This window comes from Hibiscus syriacus, unplaced genomic scaffold (genome assembly GCF_006381635.1).
Source record: "Hibiscus syriacus cultivar Baekdansim isolate YM2019G1 unplaced genomic scaffold, ASM638163v2 tig00110745_pilon, whole genome shotgun sequence".
Lineage (NCBI taxonomy): Eukaryota > Viridiplantae > Streptophyta > Magnoliopsida > Malvales > Malvaceae > Hibiscus > Hibiscus syriacus.
In genome coordinates this window covers 1,574,325-1,586,695 of record NW_024062847.1, presented here as the reverse complement: position 1 = coordinate 1,586,695, position 12,371 = coordinate 1,574,325, and the positions used below count along the sequence as shown (strand labels likewise).

Genomic DNA, 12,371 nt, shown 5'->3' with positions numbered 1-12,371 from the left:
GTCATTCTCCGATCAAGAGTTATGAATTGTAAAGTATTTATATATTGATGATTATTATTGTTACAATAAATGAGTATATATAAGCCTAAGATAGAGATTGAGTTCTAATGTAGACAATCACATAGAAATTCAGTTATACACAAGTCATAGAGTTTCAGAAGATGTATAAAAATTATTAATTAATTAAAATTAATATTCTTTATCTCTAATACACCCTTAGAAGATGGAGGGAGGATAAGTCATAGACATCAATCTTAGAGCGGAAGTAAAGAAAAAGATTTCTACCAAAAGCTTGTCAGCAAGTTAAGCTTTAGAAAGATTACGACGAACAAATAATGATCATGTAACAATCAAGTCACGAACAAAGAAAAATCAAGTACAATATGCTGCATATGGAGATGAAAGAATCGATTTTTGTAAACATATTTGACACTAAAATTGTCACAAAAGAGAGATGATGGTATGCAAACATATCTCATAAGTTGCTCTTGGTACACTTTCTCTTGTAAAATACCATTAAATAACATTAATAACATGAAGTTGTTTACACATGATGTAGTGCAAGAGTTAAATAAAAGGTATCATAATTAGTTTCATCATAGGATGAACATCTCAAAAAAGTCTCACCTAGCTTCTTTAGAATATTCTTTGACTACTAAATGAGTTTTGTATGAGAGACATCAAGATGGTGTTTCACTCGAAACATCCATTTGCATCCAATTATGGATTACTTGGGTCATGAAACCTGAACGTGCAAGGACTGTCCCATATATTTTCCATATCATATCGGTATAGCCGGCTAAGGTTCTTAAAAAGAAGCCCTAGTCATATCTTTCTCCCGCTCTTTTCCAATCATATCCCCAAATCTTAAAACCCGACAGCACCCTGGCACACCTCAGACGGCCATACTTCTCTCGCCGTTCACTGCCCATCTGATGTTCTTCTTCGCTCACCATAACCAAGTTGTATCATCCACGCCCTATTTCTGCCCCCGAAATGTTACTGCCACCGCACTAAAAAATTTGAACCCAGGATCCAATTTCAGTCGTGTCCTTGTATTCCCCTTTTTTATTACCCGGATTTCAAAAAGCAAGCTTTTGGCTTAAATTCAAGATATGGTTAAGCCTATGTCTTTATTTCGTGTTTCTTCACCAGTTAGTTATTTTATTTATCCCCCGTATTTTTCACATTATTTAAATACCATTACTACCTTCATTGAAGAATCAAGTAAGGGTTCTATATCTGTAAATCGAAAGTTACAAAAGCATGATTGCTTTGATGATGTTGAAAATGCTTTGACTTCGTTTCACAAGATGATTGATGAGTATCCAAAACCTTCCATTGTTTAATTCAACATATTATTAGGAATCATTGTTAGAATGAAACGATATGCTATTGTGGTTTCTATGTATTGCCTGATAGAATTATTAGGAGTTCCCCTTGATGTTTACTCTTTCAACATCTTGATTAATTGCTTTTGTCAATTAAGTGAAATTGATTTAGGATTTTCTGTTTTGGGGAAAATGCTCAAGTTAGGTGTTAAACCTGATCTTGTGATTTTTGACACTTTGATTAAAGGACTTTGTAAGCAAATGTAGATTTCTCGGGCTATGAGTTGATTGATAAAATGATCGAAAAAGGCCATCAACCTAGTTTAATTGCTTGCAATATGATACTTAATGGGTTGTGTAAGATCGGAAACATCAAAAGAGCCCTTAGGTTTTTAAGGATGATTGAAGAAATGTTTCAAACCCAATATTGTAGCATATAACACCGTCATTGACCATCTTTGTAAGAATGACTTACTAGAGGAGGCTTTCAATCTCTTCTCTAAAGTGGAGGTTAAGGATATTTGACCGACTATTGTTACAGTTTCTTAATTCATGCTATGTGTAAGAAGGGGATGGTTTCCAAAGCTGAATAAATCGTTAACACAATGATAAAGCAAGGTATTAAGCCTGATGTTGTCTTGTATAACATATTGTTTATGCACTTTGCAAGAAGGGGATGGTTTGCAAAGCTGAAGATATCATTAACACAATGAGAAAGCAAGGCATTGAGCCTAATGTTGTCACATATACCATACTGGTGGATGCCCATTGCAAGGAGGGATCGATTTACGAAGCTAAAAGTATTGTTCACACAATGATAAATCAAGGCATTGCGCCTAATGTTGTCACATACATCACTCTTATGCGATACGTGTGTCAATTAGGGAGATTTTCTGTTGCATGCAAAATTTTGGAGAAAGATGCTTGCTTTTGGACCAGTTCCAGACCCAATAACTTATTCGATTCTGCTAGATGGTTGCTGTAAAAATGATAGACTTGAAGAGGCATAGGAAATTTTCCGAACAATGCAGAACAGTGGGTTGGATCTCAATATTGTCTGTTATAATATCCTAATCGACGGCTTGTGCAAAGCTGGCCATATCGAAGCTGCAAAAGAATTATTTTGTGAACTCGTGGTCAATGGTTTGAAACCTGATGTTTGCACATATTTTACTATTACCAATGGTTTCTGTAAAGAGAGATTGCCAGATGCAGCATACCAGTTGTTGAGCATGGGAGAAAATGATAGTTTGCCTAATATCTGCTGTTATAATGTGATGATCCGAGTGTTTCTTCAAAACAATTACATCTCAAAAGCAGCACATCTTCAATTCTTGGTTTTACACAATCAATCTCTCTTCAGTCTTCTTTAAGATTCCTCAAACAGAAACTACCCGCTCTACCTGAGTGGTCCACCGTAACCGATCGTCGACGTTGGTCTTTTTTTTTAAACTATTTTTGACACATCAAATGTAGTAAAGAATTGATAATTTAAGTTATTATTTATTTATTTATTTATTTGTTTAGGGTTATTGAAAGAACAAAGTGAGAAATTAACAGTGTTAACCGAAGACCTAGGCCACTGCCTGGGTACCAATCATTTGGGCGAGCTGGGACTGTTTCACTTCATGCTATCGCTGAAAGGAAGCTTCAATATTGTGCCAGGTACTTAATGTTGACCAGCTTAGCTATATGATTATTCTTATGTTTTTTGGGGTTGAAAAAGAAGAAAAAAATGGCTGATGGGGAAATTTGGGGTTATTTTTTGCAGTATGTATAATCAAAGATTGCAAGTTGTGCCTATGTCTCATGGGATTAGTTCTCAACAAGTATGTTACATGGTTCAAGGTTGGCAATTTTTGCATATTGTCACCAATTTTATTTAGTTTTTAAAGTATTTTTTCATATATATTTGAAGTTTCATATCCATAAGTCCTATCTTGATGAACATAGACATGAGACAAAGGCACTTTAGAAGAAAATCGAGTTTTAAAAGATGCGCCTCAGGCATGCCTAGGCGCGAGGCGCAACCGGGCAATGGAAGTAGCGCCCGCCTGGGTTGGGGCGAGCGACTTACAGGAGGCGGCCGAAGGCGCGCGCCTACAGGCTTTAGACTTCGGGTGTTGGGCGCAAAGCCTTTGCGCTTTTCAGAAATAAAGGAGAAGATGGAGGTGATTTTCCCAAAAAATCATCCTAGGGACCTTTATTTCCTTGTCAGGCACCGTTCAGACTATATTTCCCAATCTAACACCCTTTGCAGAAAGGCGTGCCCCCTGCAGCGCGCTTTACGCTGATCTGGTTCCAGGTGGGGTAAGACGTGCCCCCTGAAGCACGCCTTATGCTGAGTTGGATACACGTGGCTAAAGCGTGGCCCCTGGGGTGCGCCTTACGCCATGTAGGGCTATAGCGCGGGGCAGGGGCCTCGCCTTACCTTTAATTCTGACACGTGTCAGAAAGGCGCGTCCCCTGTAGCGCGCCTTAGCTTTAATTACCCATCTACCCCAGTGTTCACACCCCATCCCTCCCTATTAATACCCCTATTCTCAATCACTTTCATCACACAAAATCCTTTCAACTTCTCTCAAATACTCTTATATTCTCTTATAACTATTTAAGGTATATTTTATTATATTTAGTATTTTCTTAGTAATTTATTTAAATTTAAAATTTTTTAATATTTTATTTAATTAAATTTTTTTGCAGATATAAAATGGAAGGCATTCTACTTTGCTTGGATGGAAATCATATATCTCGACATTTTGCTGATACGGTAACATTTTAACGTTTTAATATAATTTAAATTCTTTGTAATTATATATTTATTTAATGCATGATTATTAGTTTAAGAATTAATTTTTGTAATTATTTATATTTTAGGAGAGGAACCGTATATTAGATCCTTTTATTAGGAACCTTAAGTTAGCGATACCTACCTGTGTCTGGCCGTATTTAGCAGAGGCTGGATTCAGTCACATAGGTAGATATGAAGGTCACTATAAGATAGAACCAGACCTTATTTCTACCTTAGTGGAGCGGTGGAGGCCGGAGACCCATACTTTCCATCTTCCGTGCGGAGAGTGCACGATTACACTTGAGGATGTTTCTATGCACCTGGGGCTTCTGGTTGATGGAGATGTGATATCAGGGATGGCGTACTGTTCCTGGACTACTTTGTGCCGGGATTATCTTGGACGTGTCCCGGAAAGTTTTAACGGTGGTCGGATACAGTTAAATTGGTTAGACACCAATTTTTAGGAGTTGAGCGAGGACGTCTCTGATGATGAAGTTAAAATGTATGCACGAGCATGCATACTGCAGCTGATAGAAGGGTTGCTGATGCCGGACAAATTGTGCAACCAAGTTCACTGTATGTGGTTGTGACATATTGGAGACTTTCATATGGTCGGATAACTCAGTTGGGGCTCGACAGTTTTGGCTTTCCTGTATAGGGAGATGTGTCGAGCGACTGACTACAAGAAAAATGCTATCGGTGAATGTCTCCTTCTGCTGCAGTCTTGGGCATGGTATCGATTGCCCTTTTTATGTCCCATTGTGAAGAACACGTTTGTATTTCCGCTACTATTGAGGTAATTATAAAACTGATTTCATATATTAATCTTTTTATATAGTGTATAATAATTTTTTTCTTGAATAGGTGGTCTACTGACAAAAAAAATCATCAGGAGCTACCTGATGATTTAGAAAAAATTAGGGTGCTAATCGATCAGAAGACTGACACACAGGTATGCATTTTAATGTTTAAAAATTGATTTTAGATTATAGTTATTTAATTAGATTATTATTTTGATAAAAATTATATATATTTGTTTTAGTTTGAATGAGTGTAATATTCTAATGACGATGTGAGGATGGCGATCCCACATGAGTTGAGGGGTCCATCAGATGTTTGGATTGCGATGGTCCCTTTGATCTGTTATGCGATCGTCGAGTGGCACTCCACTGATCGCGTGCTCCGGCAATTTGGTTGTTTTCAACCAATTCCGGAAGCATCTCGCAATATGGACGAGTTGCATAGCACAGATCGACGCGACAAGTCGGATACAGATTGGCTGGTGAAGCATCATGCGTGGGTCGTGCTGTGGGAGGATCGACATCGGCTACTTCCCCATAGAGAGCCCATTTATGATGACCTCTTGACGGTTACTGATGATTATTAAGAGTGGTTCAACAGTAACGGGAAATTGTTTATGCTTTCTGAGGCTGCACGAGGGCGACCTTTTAGTGACGTCGACAGAGACGTTCACCGTCACAGTACCATCGTCCCCCGACTCGTGGACAGAGAGCAGGTGCTTCCGGTTCATCCTCAGCTGCACCAGCAGGACCTTCACAGCAGCCACCGTCTGCAGCGACTTACATACCGTAGCCATATATGATGCCATCACCTCCATTCCCTTACCCGATGCCGCCGCCGCAACCGTCACCTGGTTTTATGACCCCCCCACCGCCACCGTCACAGAGTTGTATGACCCCTCTTGGAGGATATTATGGGTCAATGTTTGTAGATCCGACTTAGGGTTCATATACTGGTTATTTGGCGGGTGCAGCCTCATCACCCATGGCCACCGCGCAGACACCTCCTGTACAGTTTTCACACAGTGCGATGTCTGGGTTTTATGAGTTTTCGCAGTTATCTATGAGCGATGGGATAGCCGGTCATGCACCTCTAGGGTCCTTATTTTATGGAGGTGCTACATTGTCATCGGCTCCTCATTAACAAAATGTATCTTCTCATGACGACGACGGCGACGACGATGACGATGGTGGTAATGACAGCGAGGACTCACAACCAGATATACTAAGAAATCCTCCTCGAGACCGACAGCCATCGCCCTGCGGAACACATTCGCACCGCAAACATCGATAGATTTTGTTTTTTATTATATTTGTATTTAGTTGGTTATTGGACTTTTTGTATTGTAATTTTTTTTTATTTATCATTAAATACTTACTTTATTTTTTTAATTTGGTTAGATAATTTTAAAATTTATTTTGTTTATTTTGTTGGACTTTTTGTTAATTTATTTTGATAATTTTGTTTATTACCATTTAATATCAGTTATTGTAATTTGGTTATTATTTACCATTTAATACTTAATTTAAGTTTGTTGTATTTAGAATTATATTGAAATACCAAATTATTATTAGTTTGATAAAATTAAATAATTTTGTTCGATAACTTTCTTAAGTTTGTCACTTATTATCTCTTTTATTATAATCACATATAACGCCAACGTCCAATATCATCTTCTTGTATCGTTTTTTAATCATCATCAGCGGTTATCGAATGACATTAACTTTAAGTAAATGCAAATTAAAGTACAAGAATTATTATTTGATAAATAACTACATTAGTTCCTCATCAATTATTACTTGATGACAACAGAAGTGGACATGTTCTCCTAGTGTGTCCTGAGTTTCTACAATGCCCACACTTTTTGCCGTGTCTATTTGTTTCTCGAATATCCATATCACAATGAATTCAAATGGATTTTGGACGACCACGCTCCCTCAATAAACTGGAATTTCGTATAATCGGAACCCAATTTTGAACCTTGCCAGGGTCTTTATCATTACCTATGGGCGGAACTCAAATTTGTATACCTTAAAAACTTCTAATAGTAGGTATACGGGATCCACAAAACGGTTATAGTCTTGACGGGTATGCGAGCAAGCTGCTATCACCTGAGAGCATGGATACTTCAGAGCTTGAAAAACCCCGCAGTCGTAAGTTTTGTCCCGTAGATTTTCTCTTAATGACACAACTTCAATCCCTTGAAGAGGTCGCGGTAACTCTGTGACACGAAACATTGCATGTGTTATAGAGAAGCTTGTTACAGACATTCCATTTGATGCAGTAATTTTTTTTATAGATCTACAACTAATATAGGGTGATAGACATGATCGCCTTGCATCCAGGTTTGAGCTTGTCCCCCGAGCTTCGCAAAAAATGCCCCCAAACAAAAATATGTAGTTTTTACCAAAGCCGCTACAGGTAAGTGACGTGCACCCTTTAAGGTCAAATTGATTGCCTTAGCCAAGTTGGTCGTCATGTGTTCATATCGATATCCACCAACATATGCATTTTTCCATATTTCTTTATCGATGAGGCTGATGTAATCGTATCCTTCCTCGTTCTTCGCCCGTAATTCTTGAAGCATGGATTCAAATGTTTAAGGAAGTAGTTCGTAACCTGATCAAAAAATGTAGAACTTAGTAATTTTGTTTCTTTGCAAAATTAAAATGATCGAAAGAAAACAAACTACATCAGTTTCACTTACTCATACGCACAAGTAATTGACGCTCATCATTCTTCTTGTACCTTCCATGGTAGTTCGCAGCAATGTGTCGGATACAATACCTATGTTGGACAAAGGGTGGTTGCCACATTGGACCCAAAGACTCCATTTCTACTTTGATCCCAGCTCCGCGATCTGAAATGATAGATTTTTTCCCTTGTGATAACATTTGCACGTATGTTTCGGAGGAAAAAAGCCCAAGAATATGTATCTTCTCCTTCAACAAGAGAAAAAGCAACTGGAAGAATGTTGCGATTACCATCTTGGAAAACTGCCAATAATAAAACTTGCTTGTATTTACCATACAAGAAAGTCCCCGTTGATCTGGACCACATGCTTGCAGTATTTGACAGCATTAACGCACTGTGGATAAGTCCAAAAAACCCGGTAGAATTGACATCGATCGCGAAGAACTCGATCATTATGGTATGCATATGAGGTTTCGAAGTCCACAATTATCCCAGGATTCAACCTCCGCACCAACTTAAACCAACTTGGAAGTTCGTTGTAAGATGCATCACATTCTCCATGAAGTTTGACAATGGCATTTTGTTTTGCCAACCAAGCTTTTTTGTTGGAGACAGTATACCCATACTGTGATTGTATAGCTAAAATCAACACAACAATAGCTATATGGGAGCTTGCTTTTACCATGGGCATGATGGCTTGGCAGATCACTTCAGAGTCCAAGTTGGGATGATCTTGGTTGATCCCTCCAGCACAACATGTGTGAGGACCGTTGTATACTGTTAGTTCTCATCTATTGTTTTTCCTCTTCCTCTTCGATACACGAACCATCCAATTGCATCCGTTTTCGCGTCGGGCACAATGACATACATATTTTTCTATCGTGGAGCGGTTGACTCTGGATTGAACAAAATTACGGATATTGTAATTTTTTATAGCCATCATCGCTTCTTCTTTGCTTGAAAACTCCATGCCTAAAGATAACTCACCATTATTTATTGATGAGTAATATCCATAGTCACTGAGATGAGGCATATCCGTAAATTCTGGCTCGTACATTGCACAATAATCAGCTTCATACATGTGTGCTGGAGGGTCAGTTTGTGCCATATTTGAGGGAACTTCATCTACATCATCATCATCATCGGAGTTGAATTACGGTGATTCTGGCTGAATAAATAGTCCAGTCTCAGCACCATCCACACCAGGCTCACAAAGCGGTTCTTCTAGTGGAGATGATGGTTCCTCCATGCTCTCCATATTTAGGTCAAAGAACCTACTACTTGCACGTCTTCCCCTTGAACTAGAAGGCATATCGACATTGAGATCAAAAAAGCTCACAGTCGAATGCCTCCCCTGGAGCTTGAAGCCATCGTGTCAAATGGAAACTGCACAGATTGTTGCGTCGATGACATTTCCATATTAAGGTCAAAGAAATTTGTATATGAATGCCTTCCACTTGAACTGGACGCGATGTTGCCATATGGATTGTTTGTGGACCCACCTCGGTACATATCGTAAGGAGTTGTTGATGAATGTCTCCCCATTGAAGTTGATGTGACGACACCATGATGAGAATTTCCCATTATGGCATTAAAATCATTACACATTACTGTAGTCGAGCTGTCAACTTGTTCAGCCAGCCCATAGTGGGAGCTTAATGACTGACCTCGACTAGCACGCACTTGAACAAACTTTGCATACATCTGAATATCACCGTCTAAATAATTACTTTGAGAATCAACCATCATTTCAACATCATCATTGTTCGATAGTTCGAATGCTGTATAAGTTAATGGCAACAATGATGTTGGAAATCTGTACTGCAACGACGACATTCTTCTACTACTTCCAACATGAACCTTCCTCGAAATCTTCGTTATCAGCTCCTCAAGAATTATGTTTCTCTTGAATGATATTTTAATACGCTCATTTGATACGAAAACAACACTGGTTTCATCTTCTCGAATTTCTCCATCATAATAAACAATAGCTGAAAGTCGCGTCATTCTTAGAGTTTAAAAGTGTGACAATATTATATCTGTAAAAAAAACTGAAACAAACCTAATTAAATAAATAATATATGAATGAAATTATAACACAATAAATTTTTTACACATAAACGTAAATAATTTAAATAATATAATTTTATATTATTACCTGCACCGCAAAAATATTTTGACGTATGCTCCCGCTTTCCAATTTTACAAACACAAAAATTAATTGAAAACAATTAGTATAATTTTTTTTTCAAATAATCATATATAATTATAAAAAAATATTATAAAAAAATTACCTTATAACGAAAGATCGAACGAACTTCTGAATCAAATATAAGAGGATTATCGGGTGTTATTTACTGGTTGAAAGGATTGTTGTATTAATTTCTCGGTTGAGAGGGAGTTGTGAGAGAGTTCACGGGGAGGGGCTATTTATAGCGGAGAGATGATGCTTAAAAGCTGAGAAGTGCGGGTAAATTATGCAAGGTGCAGCCCCTGTCCCGCGCTATAGCCCTACGTGGTGTAAGCCACGTGTATCCAACTCAGCATAAGACGCGCTTCAGGGGGCGCGCCTTACCCCACGTGGCGCCAGATCAGCGTAAAGCGCACTGCAGGAGGCGCGCCTTTATGCAAATTGTGTTAGATCAGGAAATATAATCTGAACGGTGCCTGACAGGGAAATAAAGGTCTCTAGGGTGATTTTTTGGGAAAATCACCGAAGATGGACCAGAAAATTGAAAGAAAACAAAGTTAAACATAGTCAACTTAGGTAGAATAGATTAAAGAATAAGATAGGAGAAGAACGACAGAATGACAGTGGCAGAATGGAAGAAGAACAACTAGGACAGAAGACTCATTTTTCTCACTACCTTAACCCTAACATGAAGTTTATCAACCTATCAATCAGCCCAAGCCCATTACAGTTTTTCAGCTTTTGCCTGCTTTTTATCAAAAGTATTATTCTGCCACTCTCTCACATTTTCTATCTTTTTTATTCTAATAAAAATAAGATCTAATACCCTTCTTTATATAAAAAGTATCTAATATATGGGTAAATAATTAATATATAACTATTTTTTATAATTATAATGATTTTTTTAATAATTGAAATATAATATAATTATAATAGCAATGTTGCTTTAGGATAAGTGTTATTGTTCTTTGTTCTTTTGTTAATTTGTGCGGAAAAATTATTGTTTCACATTGTTAAAACATGCAACCATTAGTTTATTATAGTGTAAGTGTGCAACTCTAATTGTTTTAAAATGTTTTGGAAGGTAAGGTTTTATATATGGTAGAAATAGGGCATGGCTCTTGAGGAGGGAATAAGCAAAGTAAAGGAACATAGTGTGGGAAGGAAATTAAGTATTTTAGGAGTGAAATAGTTGCTAATAGATGTGGATATGTTCTAAACTAATTCATAAAAAAATTTAGCACAAAAAATGTGCCTCGCATACGAAAGGTGCGCGCCTGCGCCTTGCGCTTAGGCTCCAGAGACCTTTTGCGCCTCGGTGCACCTTGTGCCCTTAAAAACCAAGGAACAAAAACAAAGAACTAAGATAACGTGTATCAACATATTAGTTTAGTATATGATCTTTGATGTGTTCTCTCATTTCTTTCAGAGTGAACCCAAAAATGCTTTTGATAAAGAGAAAATTATGCAAAGAACAGAACCATGGAGATCCAGATCCATAAATCATTCTTCATGTTGTGTCCTCACTTCTTTTTTCTAGACATGAAAGAAGTTTGATGGCTCTTCTTCCACCTCTTCAGGACAGCTTGGTATTGATGATAACTTTCTTACTCCTTTGGAACCTTTCTTGCACGACTGAGTGAACATGTTTTGGCATGAACTGGGGTGGGTGGTTACCTTTACTGAATGTTGTTTTTTCTCGTTTGCATTCTTTAACTTTTGTTAGTTGCTCTTGTATATTTTTTTGTTGCTTATGCTACTCATTGTTATTTTTAACTTTTAAAAAAATTTATTTCAGATGCTTTATAAAGAATTCTTTCACCATGGAAACATACGAGGCAGTAGTCGAGTATAGATAGTTGGAGTAAGGGCTTACAACTTTTTTTAACTGATATCTCATCCCCACCTAACACATGCTGGCATACAATACATGTGGCCTAAGAGATGAGCTTGTTATGGTCAATCATTTCCCGTTCCTCGTGGCACCTATGGTCTGGTAAAATGGAACAACTTAAAGATTGAAGAATTAATCAAATTCCCTAGGCTTGAGTTGTCCTAGTGTAAAATGCTTTGAAGTTCAGATGAGAGCCAAGAAGGGGCTTCAATTGCTACAAAAGCAAACATTTTTTTAAAAAGTGGTTTTTTAAGGACAGGGTGATATTTGGTGATATGTCTCTTTCTTTGTCACTTCGATGAGATGCTTGATATTGAACTCAAATGTGGGTACTTTGAAAGCAAATGAATTGTCTTACGATCTGTCATTCATATTTCAGCAGCATTGAACCTTACCAAACATAAAATACCAACCAATTTGCTTTCTGAATACTTTTTTGGCACTGAAAGTACTATCAGCAATGCTCAATTGTCAATGTCAACAAAGGAAATTTAGTCATAAGGACAACTTGATCTCCGGTTCATGCAACAGGTATAGAATATTGAGTTCCTAAATCTCAAAGTTAGTATTCAATTTCACCATTCTATTGTTCTTCATTATTGCAAATTTGATAATTTGATTGATTGTTCTATTATTTTTTTATCACAGATTCAATGATAAGAAAGGAAG

At 37.5% G+C, this 12,371-nt stretch overlaps 1 protein-coding gene across 1 annotated transcript; it reads left to right on the top strand.

Moving 5' to 3' along the window:
- Window positions 1–2,356: 2,356 nt before the first annotated feature.
- LOC120139416 (putative pentatricopeptide repeat-containing protein At1g12700, mitochondrial) lies at window positions 2,357–2,704 on the top strand. Its single transcript, XM_039154640.1, has one exon. It carries the CDS (start codon window positions 2,357–2,359, stop codon window positions 2,702–2,704), a length of 348 nt encoding a protein of 115 aa, XP_039010571.1.
- The last annotated feature ends 9,667 nt before the right edge of the window (window positions 2,705–12,371 follow it).